The sequence below is a fragment of the Bos javanicus genome, chromosome 1 (genome assembly GCF_032452875.1).
Source record: "Bos javanicus breed banteng chromosome 1, ARS-OSU_banteng_1.0, whole genome shotgun sequence".
In the NCBI taxonomy this organism is placed as follows: Eukaryota; Metazoa; Chordata; class Mammalia; order Artiodactyla; family Bovidae; genus Bos; species Bos javanicus.
In genome coordinates, this window is record NC_083868.1 from 69,533,182 (window position 1) to 69,552,121 (window position 18,940).

The window sequence follows — 18,940 nt, forward strand, 5'->3', positions numbered from 1 at the left end:
ACGGAGGCATTTTGTAAGTTGTAAACACACACAGTAAAACATTTGGCCGCACTGTTATTTTAATGGTCAAAATGCTTCTTTAAAAAAATGTGCCTGTCTACCTGATAAGCAGAAGACAACAACTGATATGGTCAAAAGTTGCATAACTAAAAATTTTGAAAGATACAAGTGGCCGAGTAGCCGTCACTCAGACAATATCCCAAGGCCAGTAGGTGCCCAGTAGGGCCTCTGCAAGAGTCAAGACCAGGAAGTCAAGGAGACTTTGAAGTATTTTTAAGTAAGTGAAACCAGATGTGTTGTTCTGAGCTTCTGTGATTTTGTTTGTTTATAACTGTTTTTTTTTTTTTTAATTTTGTATATTGAACTCTTGACATAACAGGAGATCTTGCCTGTCAACAACCTCAGGGACGCCACAATAAATATACATATAAATGTCTCCAAAAACACTTGTGGAACAAGCTGAGAAAAATGATTATTCTAGAAATTACAAGAGTCCAAAGCTGGGTTCTGTACAGTCAAGCTAGGCTCTGATAAAGCAATTCTGATGAAGCAGTTTAAAAAAACAAACAAACAAAAAATCACAGCAATAGGGGAAAGGAGAGGTACCATCCTAAGGGCCTTACAGGTATGGATCTTCTGTCCTAAGCTGTGGGAAGCAGAGGTTGAATTACTGAATAGCTGTCCAGAGCTGAAAGGGCTCAGGGGCTGCTCAGAGCTTACTTGGCTAAGGAATTTCTGAACTTCTTGCCAGCACACTGGGCCTTGCTGCCAGCTCCTCGAATCCTAAGGAACTGGTTGTCCTCCACCCAGTTCTGATTGTCAAAGTGCACATGTCTTGAGCAGACCCGTGCACATCCCCACCACCAGGCTGGCGAGGAAAGCATCTTTGGTCTCCCCAGAGTGATGAGTACCCCAACACCCCTCCCCTTGGCCTGGTACAGCCTGCATTCTGGAACAGACAATGTCACAGAATCAAACTGCTTCACCCTAAGTGGGAAGCAGCTGCGTGATTCCTCATCCACAGCCTCAGCCATTTACATCAGCAAGATCATCCTGTGATGCATGGACACCAGCACCAGCACCAGCAATGAACTTCGTCCAAGCTGCCCAGTCAATCTGCTCAAAGGCTGCTTTTGCTAGACACTATCAGTCCCCGAGGGAGGACAAATACAGAGCCACCTGCTGCTCCCCTGCTGGGTTCATCAGGAGACTTCCAGGTCCAGGACACACTTCCCAGACCTGAAGAGCTGACGGGCAGCCACAGACAGCCCATTACAGCCTTGTTTGTGTAGCTGGCTTTCCTGACTACTCGGGGCTTCTTTATTTTCCAGGTTGTTAGGAGCAAAGCCCTCTTCATTCCCTTCATTGGTAACAGCTTTATTTCTCCTTAATGACATTCTTCAAGGTTGTGGCAAACCTTCACTCCAATGCACAAGGCCTCCTTGAAGTTTGCTGCGCCAGCAGGGAAGACCACGAACTCCTGGAGTCGGCCAGCATGAGCACCACCACTGACCACACAAAAACTGCCACTTGCAGGATGACTTTACAAGCGCCAAACACGTCAGCAACGTGACAGTACAGGGGGCCCCCGCTCAGCAGCTCCAGCTTCACGGGCAGCACTGGACAGCCTACCACGACACGCATACCAAACCCAGACCTCGCCTCGGGGCCATCAAATCTACCATGTCTGTCAACCGTCTCCTGTTTCAGAGTTTGGTTTTCTTGCTATTTGGGGCAGTCCCAGTGGCTTCTCTCCTGTGCTTGACATCCTTTGAAGATACCTTTATCTATATAATCAAGTCCTGTCATTATCCCAGACCTTTAGGGCCTCAATGACACCTGCTGAGGCACCTCTGGGCATGCAGGTCTGGAGAACCCTTTGAGGATAACGTGGCTTTCTTGAAGTCTATCACGGATGCCCACAATAGCTGAAGTTCTCTCTGGCATGGAATCTGAAGATAGCCATGCCTGATTTCTAGCATAGGCTCCTGCTGCCCAAGAAAGGGACAGACAGCACTGCAGACCCAGCAGCGAGTGATAAACCCTCCACAAGCTTCTGCTCTCTTCCCCTGAGATCCTCACTTGATATTTTAATTTTGAATAAGGGCAGATGCACATTAAAAGAGAAGAAACCAAAATCACAAAGACCAGGGCATATGTTACGAGAGCTATGATCTTTCCAGGTGGCACAAATGTTATAAAGACAATGTCTCAATACCTCCATTCCTAAGCTTTAAATTCAATGAATGCAGATGCCCCAAATTATAAACTCTTGAAGGAAAGGAGGACTCATGGTTAAAAAATCCTCCTCACATGAGTGACATCCTGAAGTCTGATGTGCCAAGAGCCTCTGCCAGGTGTCAGAACAAAGCAATTTCCAGGGAGAAGGGACCTCGGATGCATCACCTTGTCCAGCCCCTCGCTCTACAGATGACGAGTCTGAGGTCCACACACCTAAGTTCATGCCTATGTTCACCTGAGGAGTTTAAGTTTCTCCAGCCTCAGCTTTGTGAACACAAGCTCAGTGTTCCTTGCATCATCTGCCGCCCTTCTTGGTCAAGGTCACTGCTGAATTCCAGAGCAGGAAACTAACTCTGTGACCCCAGACTCCATCCCCCTGAATTTAGCTGCTCTAGGTGCCGAACTCTTCTGCCACCTATCAAACTTGGAGGATAACTATCCACTTGATGCAGAAAAACAGGCATGAGACTTCATCTCAACATGGGAAAATGGAAACTAGTTTCAGAATGGTCTCTCATGCTCAGCTGCTTGAGTTCATGTCCGAGTCTTTGCGACCCCATGGACTGTATAGCCTGCCAGGGTCTTCTGTCCATGGGATTCTCCAGGCAAGAATACTGGAGTGGGTGGCCATGCCCTCCTCCAGGGGATCTTCCTGACCTAGGGATTGAACCAGTGTCTCTTAAGTCTCCTGCACTGGCAGACGGGTTATTTACCACTAGCGCCACAGCTCTGTGGTGGAAGAAGTTTCAGTTCATGAAGGAAGCATCTGTCCACACAGTCTCCAGAAACACTGTCTCCAACCCTCCAAAGGGCTCAGGGAAGGTAACTGTATGACAGGCAACCCACTAAGAGAAGCAACAGAAGGCACACTGGAACTCGAAATATCTTTCATGGCTTTTAGTTACTAAACGGTAATTACGTAAGAAAGAAAAACATAAGAAGCAGGTGTACCAAACCTAGATGACTTTTACTTTGTTCTAACACTGGTGCTCAGAGTTGTTACAATCTGACCCTCTGCACTGCCTCTGTCACCTGTCACACGGAGGATATAATGAGGTCTACTGCTCACCTAAATAGTACTTAATTCTCATACATTTTGTTCATCAAAACTCCCTCCTGCAGCCAAGACCAGCGCTCAGCAGGCTCTCGGCGGTCGGGCACAGCGGCCAAGGCACTCAGCTTGTCCGCCTGCACCACTCCGGTCATCACATCCTCTGTGCGCCTCACTGTCTGCTGCGGAAAGCCAAAACTCAAAAAAGATGTGGGTGGTATTCAGGGTGAAAAGATGGGTTTTGGTTTGTTTCTGAAACAGCAGGGTGAAGAGCTGAGAAACTGCAGACCTGGGGAAAGAGGAACCCAAGCAGGAACAGGGCGGGGTCGGGGGGTGCAGACCGTGGGCAGACGCCCTGATCCTGGTAAGAGGGGGAAGCAAATGCAAACTGGTGAACAGGGAGAGGGTCTGGCAGAGACTTGGGCAGGGGCAGGAAGCTGGTGCCCTCTGTGGCTGCGGCCCTGGCTCCACTGGAGCCCTCATGGATCTGGGGGAGGGGAGCGGAGGCCGAAGGTAAGTGATGACAAACTAAAATCCGTGCCCCGTCAGCACACCACCACGCGGCCCGGCTGCTGGGAGCGGCAGCATACCGCCGCGGCCCGGCTGCTGGGAGACGGGCGAGTCCCGTCAGGGTTGCTGCACTTAACGCGCTGGATGGCTGTTCATGGAGCATGCACAATGGGCTGAGACGCTTCCCTTTCACGACCACACCGAGATGTTCTCCACAGATCTGTGTTTCATTGTGAGCTGGAGCAGACACTCATGTGTTTCACTCCTTCCCAGCTCAAAGGAGAATACAGGTCATGACCCCTCCGCTCTACTTTCCCCAGCACGGTAATCTCCCAGAAGATCCAGTCAGCTGGTCTTGTTTCCCAGCCTCTAATCTGTCTCCTTCCTCACGTTCCCGCCTCCAGTCCTACTGACCCCTTCATTCCTTCTCTCCATGTCCACCTCCAAGAGAAAGACTGGTCCCCGCAGCCCAGGTGCCCCGGCCTTCTCCCACGTCTGCCCCTATAGCCACCATAGACGTGCCCCAGGCCTCCCTGTTCTTGTCCCAGTGGGATTCTGTCCAGGATCCACAGGGCGGCCTTGGCAGCCTGGGCCCTTCTCCCTCTGGCTGCATGGCAGTCTGAACTACTCCCAGCCACATCTCCTGAGGGTGTCTCACCTTCACACCCCAACAGCCTCCCGTCTCTCCACAGCCTCAGCACCATCGCCTAGCCTGCCTGTCTCCTTTCCAGCTCCCGTAACCCTGCTTTCTGTCCTGGGGGAGCACCGCTGCTTCAGCCCCGCCCACTTCTCCCCAAACACCGTCCTCTGTCCAGTACACTGGCCTCCCTGCTTCCGGCACAGGCTGCTGATCCACAAAGCCCCTTCCCCCTTTTTCCCAGTCACACAGCTACATGAAGTCTCCCAGCTCCCTATGCACTTAGGCTGAGTGCTGTGACTGGTTTTAGATGAGAAAATGTGAGTGGAAATCACGTGGGCTGCCCCGAGGCCTTGCCATAAAAGCACCCGCGCGCATTCTTACACGCACACACCCCTTCACAGCCAGCTGGGTTGTGAAACTTACTCTCTTAGAGCAGAGGCAAATGTCTACTTCAGAAACGTGAAGGACAAAATAGAAAAATAGGTAATAAGCCACCGCAGTCTGTTGTATGTCTTAGGCCGTGCAGCACAAACAGCACTGGGAGAGTTCAAGCTGGTGGAGAACAGCCCCGGGCTCTGACAAAGGGCAAGGGACAGGGGTTGAGTTGTGTGATAAGGACCGGCAGTCTCCCTGCCCCATGCCACATCCTCAACTAGGGTAGGGGAGAGTCTGGAGACTCTGACCTTAGAGCCAGAGGGTAAGATCTGTAGCTACCAGAGAAAATGAAGCCACAGTTGAAAGATGAAGACAGGAGAGCCAGGTTAACAGGGCCAGGCAAGCAGCAGAACCAGGCAGACCGAGTAGCATGAAGTGGGGGCGGGGAAGGGTGGCAAGGGCACTGGCTGACTCCAACGCCACACCTGTGGGAGAACAGAGCAATAGGAGGGGGGCCTGGGAGATGGAATTAGGTTACAAGTTTGGTAAATGCAGAGTAAGGCGTCCCCACCCCCACCCCAGGTAAACAAGAAAGCCATTGTAGGATCTGAAGCAGAGGTGCTCAGTGGAATGTGTTTGGGGGTTAATCTTCGGTGGTATGCAGCCCGGAATCCACAAGAACACACTGGTTAGGGACCCAGCCCCCTACTGGGTACCAGCCCCTCCACATCATGTGCTCTCTGCAGATAACCTCACCTCTTTGATGATGTCCCAGGATTCATGATTATGGCACTCAGCCACACTCACCCTGTTAAGGGGCAGTCTAGAAAGCCCCAAACTCAGCTTTGAGACTACTCAGGCCCTGGAGAAAGTTCACCCCCAAAGGGGATGGGAAGCTGCATTCCCACGCAGGTATCACAGGAGGTTCATTAGCCAAGACTGAGGCCATAAGCACAGACAGAGCCCAGTAAGCTACAGAGGGGACCCAGGTGTGGACCAGGACAATGATTTACTCCTGGAGATACCAGTCGGGATTTCTCTGGTGGTCCAGTGGTTGACTCCAAGCTTCCAACGCAGGGGACATGGACTTGAACAGGCTGGGGAACTAAGATATGTTGTGCTTCTCAGCCAAAAACAAAAACATAAAAAAGTGTCATCAGATACGACCAGTATCAGGACATCAGACTTGGGGAAAGGAATAGACCTAAGGTTGACAATCCAGCCCAACTTCCAGAAACCATGGCTCACATTCCACTAGAAAATATCTATAAGGTACAGGAGGCTCAGTTAATTAGCAGTTCCATCCACAAGCCCTCTCATGAATTGACCTTGTTTTGTACTTCCAAAGTACTGGAGGGTGGGAATTGTCATCTTCATTTTACATACCAAGAAACAGTAAATTATGGTGAAACTGAGATTTCAACTTTGGTTTTCTAAACAAGGTGTCTTTTTAGCTGGCCTCTTTTATCAAATATGAATTCCTGACAGATTCTTGGCCAATTTTGAAGATGAGGAAGACACAGATTCTCGAGGAAATAATGATTTAATTGTAAACAGGCATGAAAACAAATGCACAGATTAAGAGGTTACAAGTGCTATTGCTGGAAGACTAACTACAGGGAGACAGAAAGGTGGTCGGTCATGGGCTATACATGCAGATGTGTAATAAACAGCCACCCAATGAAATCCTTCATCAATCTTACTGAGCAGCTATTAATACTATGAGCCAGGCACTACTCTGGGTATGGGAGGTTCAACAGTGAAGAAAACAGATAAAACCCCTGCCCTAAATTTCTGGTGGGGGAAGCTTACATTCTTATTGCAGATAGATGGATAGATGACGGAAACATGGTTGGGTGGACAGACAGATGTGTCTGGGGAAAACCATCAAAGTCTTCATGGAGTAGATGAGTCTTGAACTAATCTCTTAAAAACTGAAGACAAGGCGTTAGTGAGGAGAAGGAGGGGAAATCTGGGAAGCTCTTTAGGAGAAACAGCAATGAGAAAACCATGAGGGTGTTCATCAGTCAGGGCTCTCTGGGGATCCTCGCTCGGGTCATCCCCTGGGGCTAAAGTGTTGAAGGCAAGCAAGAGATGAAGGTAGGGAAGCAGGCAGGGGCCATGGAACTTGGATTTGTCATGCAGGTTGTAAGGAATCCGTGAAAGATTTTAAAGTTGATAACAAAACAGTACCATTAAGCCCCAAATACAATGAGGGGTTCATATGTTGGGAAGAGTCCTCTTTCAAAGTAGCTTGTTTAGTAATCTTACTCTTTACTAGGAAAAAAAAAAATCTACAACAGTCACTTGGAAGAGGCAGTATAGGTTTAGAAACTGAATATTTCCTGATTAGCCAACCAAGCACTGATATTTGTATTGCTCTACGAGAGCAATATGCCTATCACCATCCCAAACTTACATCCCTTCCTACAGAGTCTAAAGAAACAGCAGCTATTCTTTTCAAGTAAAATCATTCCATAAAGGCCAATTCATAATATTCATCCTCAGATAAGCCACTGAACAATGACCGGCATCCGCCAACAGGCCAACCACCCAGGCATGTTTTATATCGTTAGGCAAAAGACTCACTTCACAAGCTCAGGTCTTTTACCACATAGCAGAAAACTGTACAAGAATCATAACTGGTTCCCCTACAAAAGGGAAGAAGATCTTGTTTCCCTACAACAGGATTAACACCTAAAAATGCAGCTTTTCTTTTGTCTCCCCCCTGGGAGAAAGGAAGAGGCAGCTCACAGAACCTGCACACTCTTTTTCTGCCTGGATGCCGAGGTGAAGCCCACCCCTCCCCCACCCGTCCCTCAGAGCACTCCTCCCCTCCCCCACCTACGCACCTCTTTGAAGCACCAGGCACATTTTGGGTGGATTAGCAGGCATTCTTCACATGAGGTGGCACTTCCACTGGTGCATATGTTGAGACCTTCAAAGAAAGATGAAGATGCAGCCATTAGCTTCCAGCCATAACCTCCATTAATGGGCTTTTGAATGGGCGGGAGGAGGAGTCACTTTCGTCTCTAACAGGGGCCTCCCTGAAGCTGAAGGGTGTAGGCCCCTGTGCTGATCGCAGGCCTCTGCTCACTGGCAGAAGCTAAACATTGCCGGTTTCTGAAGCACCCACCGCATGCACACTTGCGTCAGCAACTCCCGTCACTTCCACTGTGCCTACAGGGGTCCCACTGCCTTCTTCCTGACACAGCAGGTCCTGGCTCATCGAGAACAAGGCCCCTCTATGCTCAGTCCAGACAAAATATCATAAATAGCACAAAAAGCAAATCAAAAAAAGAACTGATTGATCTTCTTCAGACATAAGAAAATCCTAAATCAGGTACTGTCGCACCAAATACATGGTGTACCGAAAGACAGCAGCAAAGTCCTTAAAGAAGAATGTGGCCGAGGAATACAATGCCAGCTTAAGATACAGGGTATTTATTAATTCAATATATCTACTAATAGATCAAGAAAATACATATCATCTGGGGAGATAATAAAAAGGTATTTGATCACATTAAAAAACCACCCATTCAAAGTCTATCCCTGATGTTCAAAAAAAGATCAGAAACGAAGACTAGAAGGAAACGTCCTTGGAAAAATTATTTACTCTCCACCCTCTGTCCCCATCCCATTAATCTGTGGAGGGGTCTCCTGAAGCAAACTCAAGTGTGGTATTCAGGTTAAATCCATTGTCCCCCTCCTCCCCCATCTCCTTTCTCCACTGTATGCCCCTCCCACTACCATCCCCAACAGCAAAGGCATCCTTGGTGAAATTTATCATCACCCAAGTCTTTTCCTTCTGGGACAGATTTCTTTTGACCAAGAGCAATACTTACTGGCTTCTCTCTAAACAGATGTAACTTTATTTGGTCCTCACAGCACTAACAGACCCACTGGTCTCTTCTGGTCATTGCCTAGAGGCTCACTGGATAAATGGGAAAAAGAAAAACCCAGGGCCACTAGCCCTAGGAAGAAGGGCTCAGATCATAAAGGGGAAAAACAGAGGCAATAAGATTAACAAGAGAGTGTGGAAGAGAAAATGGGGAGGTTGAGACTCTTCCCCAGCTTCGCCAAACAACATAACAATATTGGTTGTAAGACATCTTAAAACTATAACATTTCTCTAATTTGGTCATTTTAACTCCTTGATTCTTCTTTGTCACTAGCAGAAAAAAACCCACAGAAATCGGGTGACGCAGGAGGCTGCACTGAGTCACTGCATTGAGGCACTAGAGGGAAAACCATTTGGGATGAGAATGGCAGCTCATTCCCACTTTCAGGCAATGAAAGTGGAGAAACTGGCAGGAGCTGAGGGGCTGGGAAGAAAGAGAGGTGACTCTGGGAGCCCACAGAGGGCGAGAATGATGGCTTTCCCCAGCCAGAGACCCCAACGTGGAACCCTCGGCACTTCATCTCCACCAACTGCCACCCTGTTGGGACTCCACCTCATACCACCAGAGCTGGGGACCCCAGTGTCACTGCCAGGCCTGCAGTGGGACCTCCTGGGTACAACGTTGGACTCGGAATGCATTTTATAGGAGAAACAAAGCCAGGACCAACCACCCTGCATGCCTCACTTCAGGAGGAAGAGTCCTTCGCAGGTCCATACATTCACCAAGAAGGTATCAGAATTCAGCCCACAGGGAAGTTGGGCTGGCCGTCCACCTGCTTACACTGACAACCTCCTTTCTCACTTTAAAATGAATCCACTCACTTGGAGACTTTCAAATAGGTACCTGAGCCTATTAGAAAAGAGAAATGATTGCAGGAAAAGTTTCAAACTGTCAGTTTCATTGTTTGGTTAAATCTCCTTAACTGAATCACTTTGCTGTACAGCAGAAATTAACATAACACTGTAAACCAACTACACTACAATTGAAAAAAAAATATTTCCTGGAATATTTAGCTTAAAGTTGACATTAAATAAATAGATATGGGAACTTCCTTGGCAGTCCAGTGGTTAAGAGTCCACCTGCCAATGCAGGGGACATGAGTTGCTGTGCAGCAACTAAGCCCGTGAGCCACAACGACGACTGAGCCCAGGAGCCACAACTACTGACGTCGTGCACCCTAGAGCTCCTGCTCTGCAACGAGAAAAGCCACCACAATGAGAAGCCCTCGCGTGGCAATCGGAGAGTGGTCCCTGCTCTCCGTAACTAGAGAAAGTCTGTATGCAGCAACGAAGACCCAGCACAGCCAAAAATAAATAAACTTAGAAAAATAAACAGACGTGGACAACTAAAATTAAAAAAAAAAAAAAAAACTCCTCATCTAACAGAAACCTCTAGCTGCGCAGGGGACAGAATCAAACCTAGATTGAAAGTAACTTATCTCCTGTTCTCCTCCACCTTATCAAATACACATTCAGGCTCTTGTGGCATGTCATCTGCTTTGACATAGAAAATAATTTCTATAAAGGATGCATAAAATCATCCCTATAAATCATTTCTATAAAATCATGGAAGTACAGAACCTTGGAGCTAGAAATGCTTTAGGATCAGCTCACTAAATCATTTCATTTTACAGCTGAAAACCTGAGAAAACAACAACAACTTGAAAAAAATAACAAGGAGCCCAGTCTTCCAGTAAGAGGTCAGAAGGGGAACCTGCACGCAAGTACCCATATGGGGTCTCTGTGCCACCCAGACACGGGCCATGTGACCAGTGAGTTCCAGGGTCCTCTGAAGGAGATGTTCAACAGGCCCTCAGTCAGAAAGGAATTTGAGGTTGGATGTCTCATTTACGTCTCTGCCCCAGCTCACATTAATTCACAAACACCACTTTCTAATTACCAGGGCCTCATCAGTGAGCTCTGGGACCTCGGATCAGAGACCTCGAGTTCAGAGCATTAAGGGCTCCTCTCCAACCCATATCACACTGGTCTCTGGTCTTCTGCTTTGTTAGCCTAAAAGACCTTGGACAAAATCCTGAAGAGGCTCCACAGGTGTGACAAGCATCCAGTATGAAAACATATTGAACAACTGTAAAATATCTGTCATACTCCATTCTTAGTCGTTTCTGTTACTTCTTACATATTCACATGCCATAGTGGTCTCACTGCACCGACAATGATTCCACTAAAATCAGGTTGCTATATTTTGTAATAACGAAATGGAAAGTAACCTTTAAAAACCGTATAAAAAATAATTTTAAAATATAAAAATAAAATTAGGTTGCTGTTGAGACAAATTCAAATTCAAGAAACCCTGCTCTACGCAAGTCCTAAATGCCAAGTACTGGACTAGGGGATGCTAGAGACACAGAGATGAATGACCCAGGCTGTGCTCCCTGGGAGCTCACAGCTGCCAGGGACAGGTCATGCCAGTCCCGCCAGGCACTCTGGGAACCAAAAGCATAGACCGTGTGCTGACATGTGCCCCAGTGCCAGTGCTACTCCTCTGGCATCTCCCCTCCCTTCACCTATTAATATTGCAGTGAGTTTGGATTTGGCCGGATGAGTCATTCGGCACCAACAGCACTCTGAAAGGAAGGAAGTAATGAATAAAACCTTAAACAGCTGCAGTTCACAAATGTCAGAGTGTTGTGTCTAGGTCATAGTAATAGGTGCTAGAGGCCCAGACAGTGGCCACAACTTTTCTTGGTTACTGTTTGCACGGTGACCACTCCCAGCTCAGTGTCAATTGCCTGCAGCCCTTAATGTCTCTGAAGCCAGGGGTTTACTGCAAACCATCATCTGAAAATACACTCTCCTTCCGAAACTCAATGACTCATCCCTCCCTGTTATCAGTCTTATCCAGGCCGATCTTTCCTTCAACATGCATGAAATGTTTCTCCTAATCCAACCCTCCTGCCTGCACCCTCCTCCAGCCCCACACAGCCCAAGCCAGGCCCTCCGCAGGTTTCTGTGGTCACCTCCTGGCTGGTCTCCCTCCATTCAGCCTCTCCAAACCTCTGTCTACCTACCCGACGTGGCCAAGGTCACTCAGCACCCACTGACGCACACCTCCAGCAGTTGGAATTTCCCGATCTAAAACACTCCATGGGATAATAGAGGTGAGTCCCAAGATGGAGCAGCCCTAATGGCAGGGAGAGAGGAGACACGACACTACTCACTGGGAATAGTGGGAAACACACAGCGAGCAAGTAGGGTGTGCACTCACCCTGGAAAGCACACAGACGAGAACAGACCCTGCTGTTAATGTCTGTGCAACCACCTTCAAGATACAACTGAGAAGCCAGCGAGAGAAACCCAATCCTGAATTACATTTTACTCATTGTTTTCAACACAACAGAAAATAAAAACATCTCATCATTGTTGTTGGGGGGAAAAAAATGGTAAGGCACTGGACTGCTTCTCCCCATCCATGCCCTGAACCACAGCCACTCATGTGTCACATGATAGACAAAGTCTTTCCAGTGCTGAATCTAGCAATTAAATAGTCATCGGTCTAAAGATGTTACCACAAAGTGTAAATACACCCTAGAAAGGATCTGTCTCATTCGTATCTTTACTGCCTTTCTGAACACCAGACATCTGCAGAACATTCAACAACATCACGTTTACAGACACGACTTGTTGTTTGAAAAACCTCAGTTCATATATAGGATACTATGCAGCTTTAAAAAAGAATGTGCATGCTCTCTGTTGCCTGCATGCTGGTATGATGCTCACTCTGAGATAGTTATCACCAAGTTAACATAAAAGGCAAGGTGCAGAACAGTGTGTTTAGTGCTGCCTTTCAATAAAACTGGGGGAGGGAGATTTGTAGTAAACATATAAAAAACACGATGGACCCATAAGAAACTGTCAGGGATGGTCTGAGCAGGGAAGCAGGTCCGGGTAATGTCCCAGACTAACCAGCAACAAGAATGAAAGAGCAATCTCTCACCCTACACTGGATATGCTTTTAAAAAGTATGTGAAGCTATTACCTATTTAAAATTTATTTTTAAAAAGACAAATGACTACTTATATGATCTTCCTCTAAAAATTCATAACTCCAGTCTAATCATTAAAAAAAAACCAGACAAATCCCAGTGGAGGGACTATCTACAAAATACCTCCTCAAAAATGTCAAGGTCATTAAAAGATAGAAAAACTGTCACAACCAAGAAGAGCCTATGGAGACATGACAACTCAATGTAATACGGTGTCCTGCAAGGGCTCCTAGGACTGAAAAAGAACATCAGACTTAAACTAAGAAAATCTAAGTATGGCTTTAGTTAATAACAACTTATTGATGTGGTTCATGAATTGTAACAAATACGCCATATGAATGCAAGATGCAAACCACAGGCAAAGCTGGAATTGGGGCACATGAGAACTCCCAAACTAAAGTCTCAGTTTTCCCGTAAGTCTAAAACTGTTTTACATATTTAAAAAGTTGAGGGTTTTGTGGTTTGTTTTAAAGATCATTGAAATCATGGTGGGAGTGGGGAGGGGGGTAGGAATCAACCCAGTACCAATCATTCTGTCCATATCAGGGACCCAAAGGTAAGTGTTGTTTTTGCTGCTGTTTTGAGAGAGCCGGGCAATTCACCTTATAGCAGGTGAGGCAGAGCCCCTCCAACTTCCAGCCTCCTCTAAAAGAATATGCAATGAGAGGGAGGGAAGGAGGGGCCCACTCTGCTCCACCCAAGGGAGGCAGACCAGGCTTCACAGAAGACAGAACATTTGGGCTGGAGTCATGTGATAAGGAGAGGACGCCCTGGCATGAAAGACCCAAGAACTTGTTCTGTCACTTATTGGCTACATGACCTTGAACAAGTCACTTTTCCTGGCCTTAGCATCCCCCTGCAAACAATTCAGGGGTGATAAAAACAAGCTGTATCATAGGTGCCAGTTCAAAAAAATCTTGACAGACTCAAATGAGTTCTCTCGCATGCAACTGTTTCTTCCTAACAAGCTACATGCATAGTCTCTGACCTCAAAGCTAGTTGTAGAAGGTGGCAAGGAAGAGAGGATGGGCCACTCTGCCTCCAACACACACACACACACACACACACACACACACACAGAGTACCAAAACTTGTGTCCATCCATTCATTCAACAAGTATTAGTCAGGCACTGTTCTAACCACAGATGAATACAAGGACAAATAAAACCAACAAAACTCCCTGCTTTCATGGACCTTATGTCCTGATTGGGGGTTGAATGCTCAGAGGAGAAGATGAACAATAAACCAGATAAGCAAGTACACTAGATGGTTGTAAGTGCTAAGGATAAAAATCAAGGAAGATAGGAAGAACGTGAGGCAGGAGGTTGCAGTTTGCCTGAGTAGGACACGCTGAGAAAAGGCTGCGGAGGCCTGCTGTGCAGAGATCGGCAGGGCGAACATTCCAGGCAGAGGGAAGGCCTGTGATCCAGCCCTTAGAACAGTGATGGGACTGAAGTGGGGGAGGGGGAGCAGTGAGAGGCATTAGGTGGGGCGGGGGAGGGGGCGGTCAGGGGGTGTTCATGCAGAGCCTGGCAGGACCCTGGCAGGACTTCTGGAAGCCAGTGGAGGACTTTAGGTAGAGTAACACAATCTAAGTTGAGTTTTGACAGGATCATTCTGAGTAAGAGTTGAGTTTAACTCTACAAGAGACAAGCAACTGTTTCTGAAAAACTGGTGGGGGCGGGAACTAGCATCGACCACAGAGAAGGTGTCCCGGCCTTCCCTGGAAGCAAACTTTTCACCATGTGGCCCAGGAATCAAACCCAGCAATCAATAGAAGCAGCAGCCTCACAAACAAATGGGTGCCTATAAAGTGTTCCTTTACATTAATAAAGGCCATTAATCCCATTTCAGCTTGAAAGAAGAAACACACCACAGCCCTCAGTCCCAGTGTATTGAAAATACCTGCGATGCGACCCCACCGCCATTAACCCGGCTGCTCACTGCCACGTGAATGGGGTATTATCATCTAAGCACTAGGTAATCACCCCACATTACATTAAAACTTCAGAATATTTCCGTGAGCTGGCTGGAGAAGAAAAAGTAGTTACCAGGGTAGGCAGGCACAAAGGGCCTTTTGCCAACTACTTAGATATATTCATTCTCCGTTGCCTCAGTAGCTAAATAAGCATGGAGAACAAGCAGGAGAGGAATACTAATTAGAGCTAATTAGACCCTGCCCTCTTTTGCCTCAATCTCCTTTATTAAAAGTCCCCCTAATTCAAGGATGATGGCGCTAAAGTGTAAATACCTAGGGTAAACAGCAGCCGACCCACCAAGCCCCCTGGTTTGCATTTCTAAACCTTTGCCTGGTTACCTGAGAGCTGCAAACCCAAGGCCAAATTCCAACAGCCCCATCACAGACCACGGCAATCGTGGTGGTGGGGAAGTGCTGCCAACAGGAGTCCAGTAAATAGGATAAAGGGCTCGCCTAGGATTTAGAGCATTCTAATGTGCAGGGCATTCACTAAAAGAACATTTGATTTTTTTTTTCCTTTTAATAAACTATGATGGCAAACATGACTCCAGTTCTGCAGCCCAGTCAATGCCATACCCCTCCCTCCTTAGTAGAGAGCAAGGGCCTCCCCGAAGAGAAACCCTTCCTCAGGTCCTGTCTGCAGGTCTTTGCTAATAAGGAGAGCAGAGAACTCTGGGACGGGGGATTGTCAGCCTGCTGGGGACTTGTTTGAAGTGAGCCCCCTTAAATTAAAAGTCTGTTTCCTGCTGGATTAAACACACAGACGAAAGTGGTGCAAAGCAATAGACTGGTAACTTAACCACTGATCCAGGGACACCCAGGCAGGCAGGACCCTGCAGATCACCTTTTTCTCTTAGTGGGTAATGAAGGTTTTTCTGTCAAATTCTGTCCTAGTAGCAAAACACAAATTGGATAAAGTACCTGTAGTGCTTCAAGAAAAAGAGAAGACAAGGGAAGGAAGAGAAAAGAAAAGCTGTTTCAGACTTGCAGTGTGAAAGCTTCCAGTTGGCTCAGCAACACTGGCAAACTAGGAGAAGTCACACAGATATGTGTCAGTCCCTGGTAACCTTGAGAAGCTCCAGGGCATTAAGAGGGAGGTGGCCAGGTCTGGAAGCCAGTGATGGGCTTGCTCTCTCACTGCTCTGCTGATCCATGGAGGGATGGCTGAGCTCTAAGGCAACTGCAGAAGAAGAGACAGCACTGGAAATAAACCTCTGTGGGCTCAAAGCTTTTTTCCCTACCTAAATTGTGTCATGCAGGACAAAGGGCCCTAAACCAAAAAGTTATGAGGCCTATGGACAAGAAGAGTGGGCAAATCACTTCACTATCCTGGGCCAACCCCCAAAATGGAGATCATTAAGAAGAAATATATGAACTTTGAAAAGCAGAAATCACAATGCAAATGGAAAATAATGGATTGAAAGAATTATTCGCCACTGGAAGTATTTAAGTTTTTATCAGAACCAGGATGTCAACCTGTAAGGAAACTAAAAAAACATCTCCTTCAGCAGTTCCTAAACTTTTGTATTGCACAGATTATGATTTAAAAAGAAAACAAAAAGAGAAGGTAAAATTTATATAGGATTGCCGATTTTTTGGTTTGCTCAAAACGAAAAACCACCCTGTTATCACTGCTGAAGCTGCTGCTGCTAAGTCACTTCAGTCGTGTCCGACTCTGTGTGACCCCATAGACGGCAGCCCACCAGGCTCCCCCATCCCTGGGATTCTCCAGGCGAGAACACTGGAGTGGGTTGCCATTTCCTTCTCCAATGCATGAAAGTGAAAAGTGAAAGTGAAGACGCTCAGTCCTATCCCGTCCCTCAGCGACCCCATGGACTGCAGCCTTCCAGGCCCTTCCATCCATGGGATTTATCACTACAAATTATTTAAAAAAAAGTTTTCCTAAAAATAAAAAAGAATTTCGAATTAAAGGACAGTCCTTGTGAAGCAGGGGGCTGTTGGCAATAATATATTCCCGTGTATGACACAGGCTATATCCCTCTCTTTGCCCTTCCCTGGGGACCCATGAGCAATGGGCACTGGGTGCCAGATGGGTGTTTGGAAACCAGTGATCCACTCCAAGCTCTGGACTGATGAAAGAAACCTGTTACACTAATAAGTCTGAAATATCGCCTAAAAAAGTTTTTGTCTGTCTAGACCTCTCCTCTCTCTCAGACAGCAACCTTCACTGCCTTCATGTATATGAAACTCTGCAGGGGACCGTCCTCCCCTCCCTCTTGGCCAGACACAAGGTTCGGAACAGCAATCAAGAATTTTAGGCTTGAAAGTGAGCAGAGAACCTCAACACAATTATCTCCTACCGGAAAAGAGAAAGTCTGGAGCTTCCTGCTTTTAGAGGGGACGGGATGGGGGTAGCTCCTTCTGCCTGGCAACCCCAGCGGCAACACAGCATCCTTCCTCAGCAGTCTCCCAACTCTGAAAACTTAAAGCAGGTAACTGAGGGTCCTCACACAGACGCCAGCCCAGAGCAGGATCGCGCGAGTGCAACTGCACATCCCCTGCTCCAGAATCCTTCAGAATCAGGGGGAGTACGCTGCACGGGGTGTTTGTAAACTCCGACATAAAGCCAGGCAGAAGGAAGTAGATCGCGAGATCCTAGGTGGGGCTTGGTCCCCAGGTGGGGCTGTGGTTTCGGACGCGGGTCTCCCCTCGGGTATGCGGGAGCTTGGGGGAGGAAGGGGTGTTTACATCTTTAAAGAAAGGCGGCTGGCCTAGGTGGGGTGAAACTATAGGATTCGCCAGGAGACCCTGGGCATCCACGCTTGCAAGAGTCTAGCCCTCGAAAGTAGCCGTGAACCCCACGCTTTGGCTCCGGGTCACGCGCCTCCAGTTACCCCGCGCTCCCCGCGATCGGGGCACCGGCTGCATCACCCGGCGCCTCCCAGCAGCCCGGCCGCCCCGGGCCGGCCACAAGGGCCGCTTTGTGCCGGGAGTTGCAGAGCCCGGATCCCGACGCGGGGCTGGCGGCGGCCCTCCCCGCGCACTGGGAGCGGGCGCTCGCGGGCTAGGTCAGCAGACGGGCAGGGCTGTTTACACAGGAAGGCTCCTCCTCGCCCGGGAGGGGACCAGGGGCCGACGACAGCCCAGCGGGGCTGCGGCGGGCCGCGCACGGGGTGGCGCACGCAGTCTGAAAGCCCCCTACCCGGTCGTTCCGGGCGGCTCGCCACCTGGGGGTGTCCCCGAGGACGCCTCCCACCTTCAAACAACTGCCCTGGCCCCTGCCCCTCCAAGACGCCGGCGGGCGGCTCGGGGGGCCACGAAGTTTCTTTCTGCACAGCGGACGGCGTAGCTTACCTGGGAGCCGGGGCACGAGCGCGCAAAGCCCGAGGAGGCAGGAGAACAGGAGCGCGGGGGCCCGCGGCATGGTGGGGCGCCCGGCTCAGCGGCTGCGCGGGCGGCGGACTCCGCGGGGGCGTGCGGCCGGGGAGCGGGGGCGGAGGGCCGGGGGCCTCGGCCGGACGGGAGGCGGGGGCGGCTGCTCTGGCCCGCGCCCCGCCGCCACCATCCCTCCCGCAGCGCTCGCCGCCGAGTCCCGGGGCCGCCGCTGCGCCGGCTCGCCGGCCGGGACGCCCGGGGTGTCGCCGCTCGGGACGGCCCCGGCGGGCGGTCTGGTCAGAGGCGGGACAGCAGGCTCCGCGCTGCGGCCGCGACTCTGGCTCCGGGACGCGTCCCGGGAGGAGGCTCCCCCGCGCGCCGGCAAACTCTTGCCAGTCGCCTCCACCCCTTCCCTTCCTTTCCTCGCTCCGGCCCGCCGGGCTCCACTTTCCTCCTCTCCTCACTCCTCCCCTTCTCTCCCCTTCCCGGCCCCCGCCCGGCTGCCACACGGTCCGCTGACGGCAAGGCGGGGCGGGCCGAGCTCCGCCCCTCGCGGGGACCGGCCCGAAACGGGAGGCCGGGGGCATCCAGGTGGAAGTCGCTTCCGGCGCACCTGGAGGCCGGAATGGGGGTCTAAATCCCGGGGTGGGGTCTGCCGGGCTTTCCTAGCAGCGTGGACCTGCGGGAAGGCGGCAGGGCACGCTCCATCCGAGAGCAGAGATTACTTGGGATTGCTGAATTTAAGGGGGCGGGGGGAATCGTGCAGCGGCAGTCTGGTCTACCTTCCCAAAGCAGCGCTCGCCCGAGAGACGAAGGCACCGTGCGTGTTAACGCGAGGAGAGTCGCTCCATGGGGAACGTGGGGCGTGGAAGCACACCTGAAACACACTGTCCTCTCTTTAA

The 18,940-nt window shown here is 49.4% G+C and overlaps 1 protein-coding gene across 2 annotated transcripts in view; it reads right to left on the reverse strand.

Annotated features, from left to right (window-relative positions):
- ITGB5 (integrin subunit beta 5) overlaps window positions 1-18,538 on the reverse strand; it is a 116,174-nt gene extending 97,636 nt beyond the window's left edge. Inside the window, exons 1-2 of one of the 2 annotated variants that reach the window (XM_061410773.1) lie at window positions 18,018-18,536; window positions 7,670-7,755 (exon numbers count right to left, since the gene is read on the reverse strand). In XM_061410773.1, coding sequence (XP_061266757.1) covers window positions 7,670-7,755; window positions 18,018-18,087 — 156 coding nt within the window. In that variant the 5' untranslated portion in view covers window positions 18,088-18,536. Of the gene's footprint in view, window positions 1-7,669; window positions 7,756-18,017 lie in introns of both variants that reach the window. The other variant, XM_061410784.1, reaches the window with a different exon arrangement.
- Window positions 18,539-18,940: the final 402 nt, after the last annotated feature.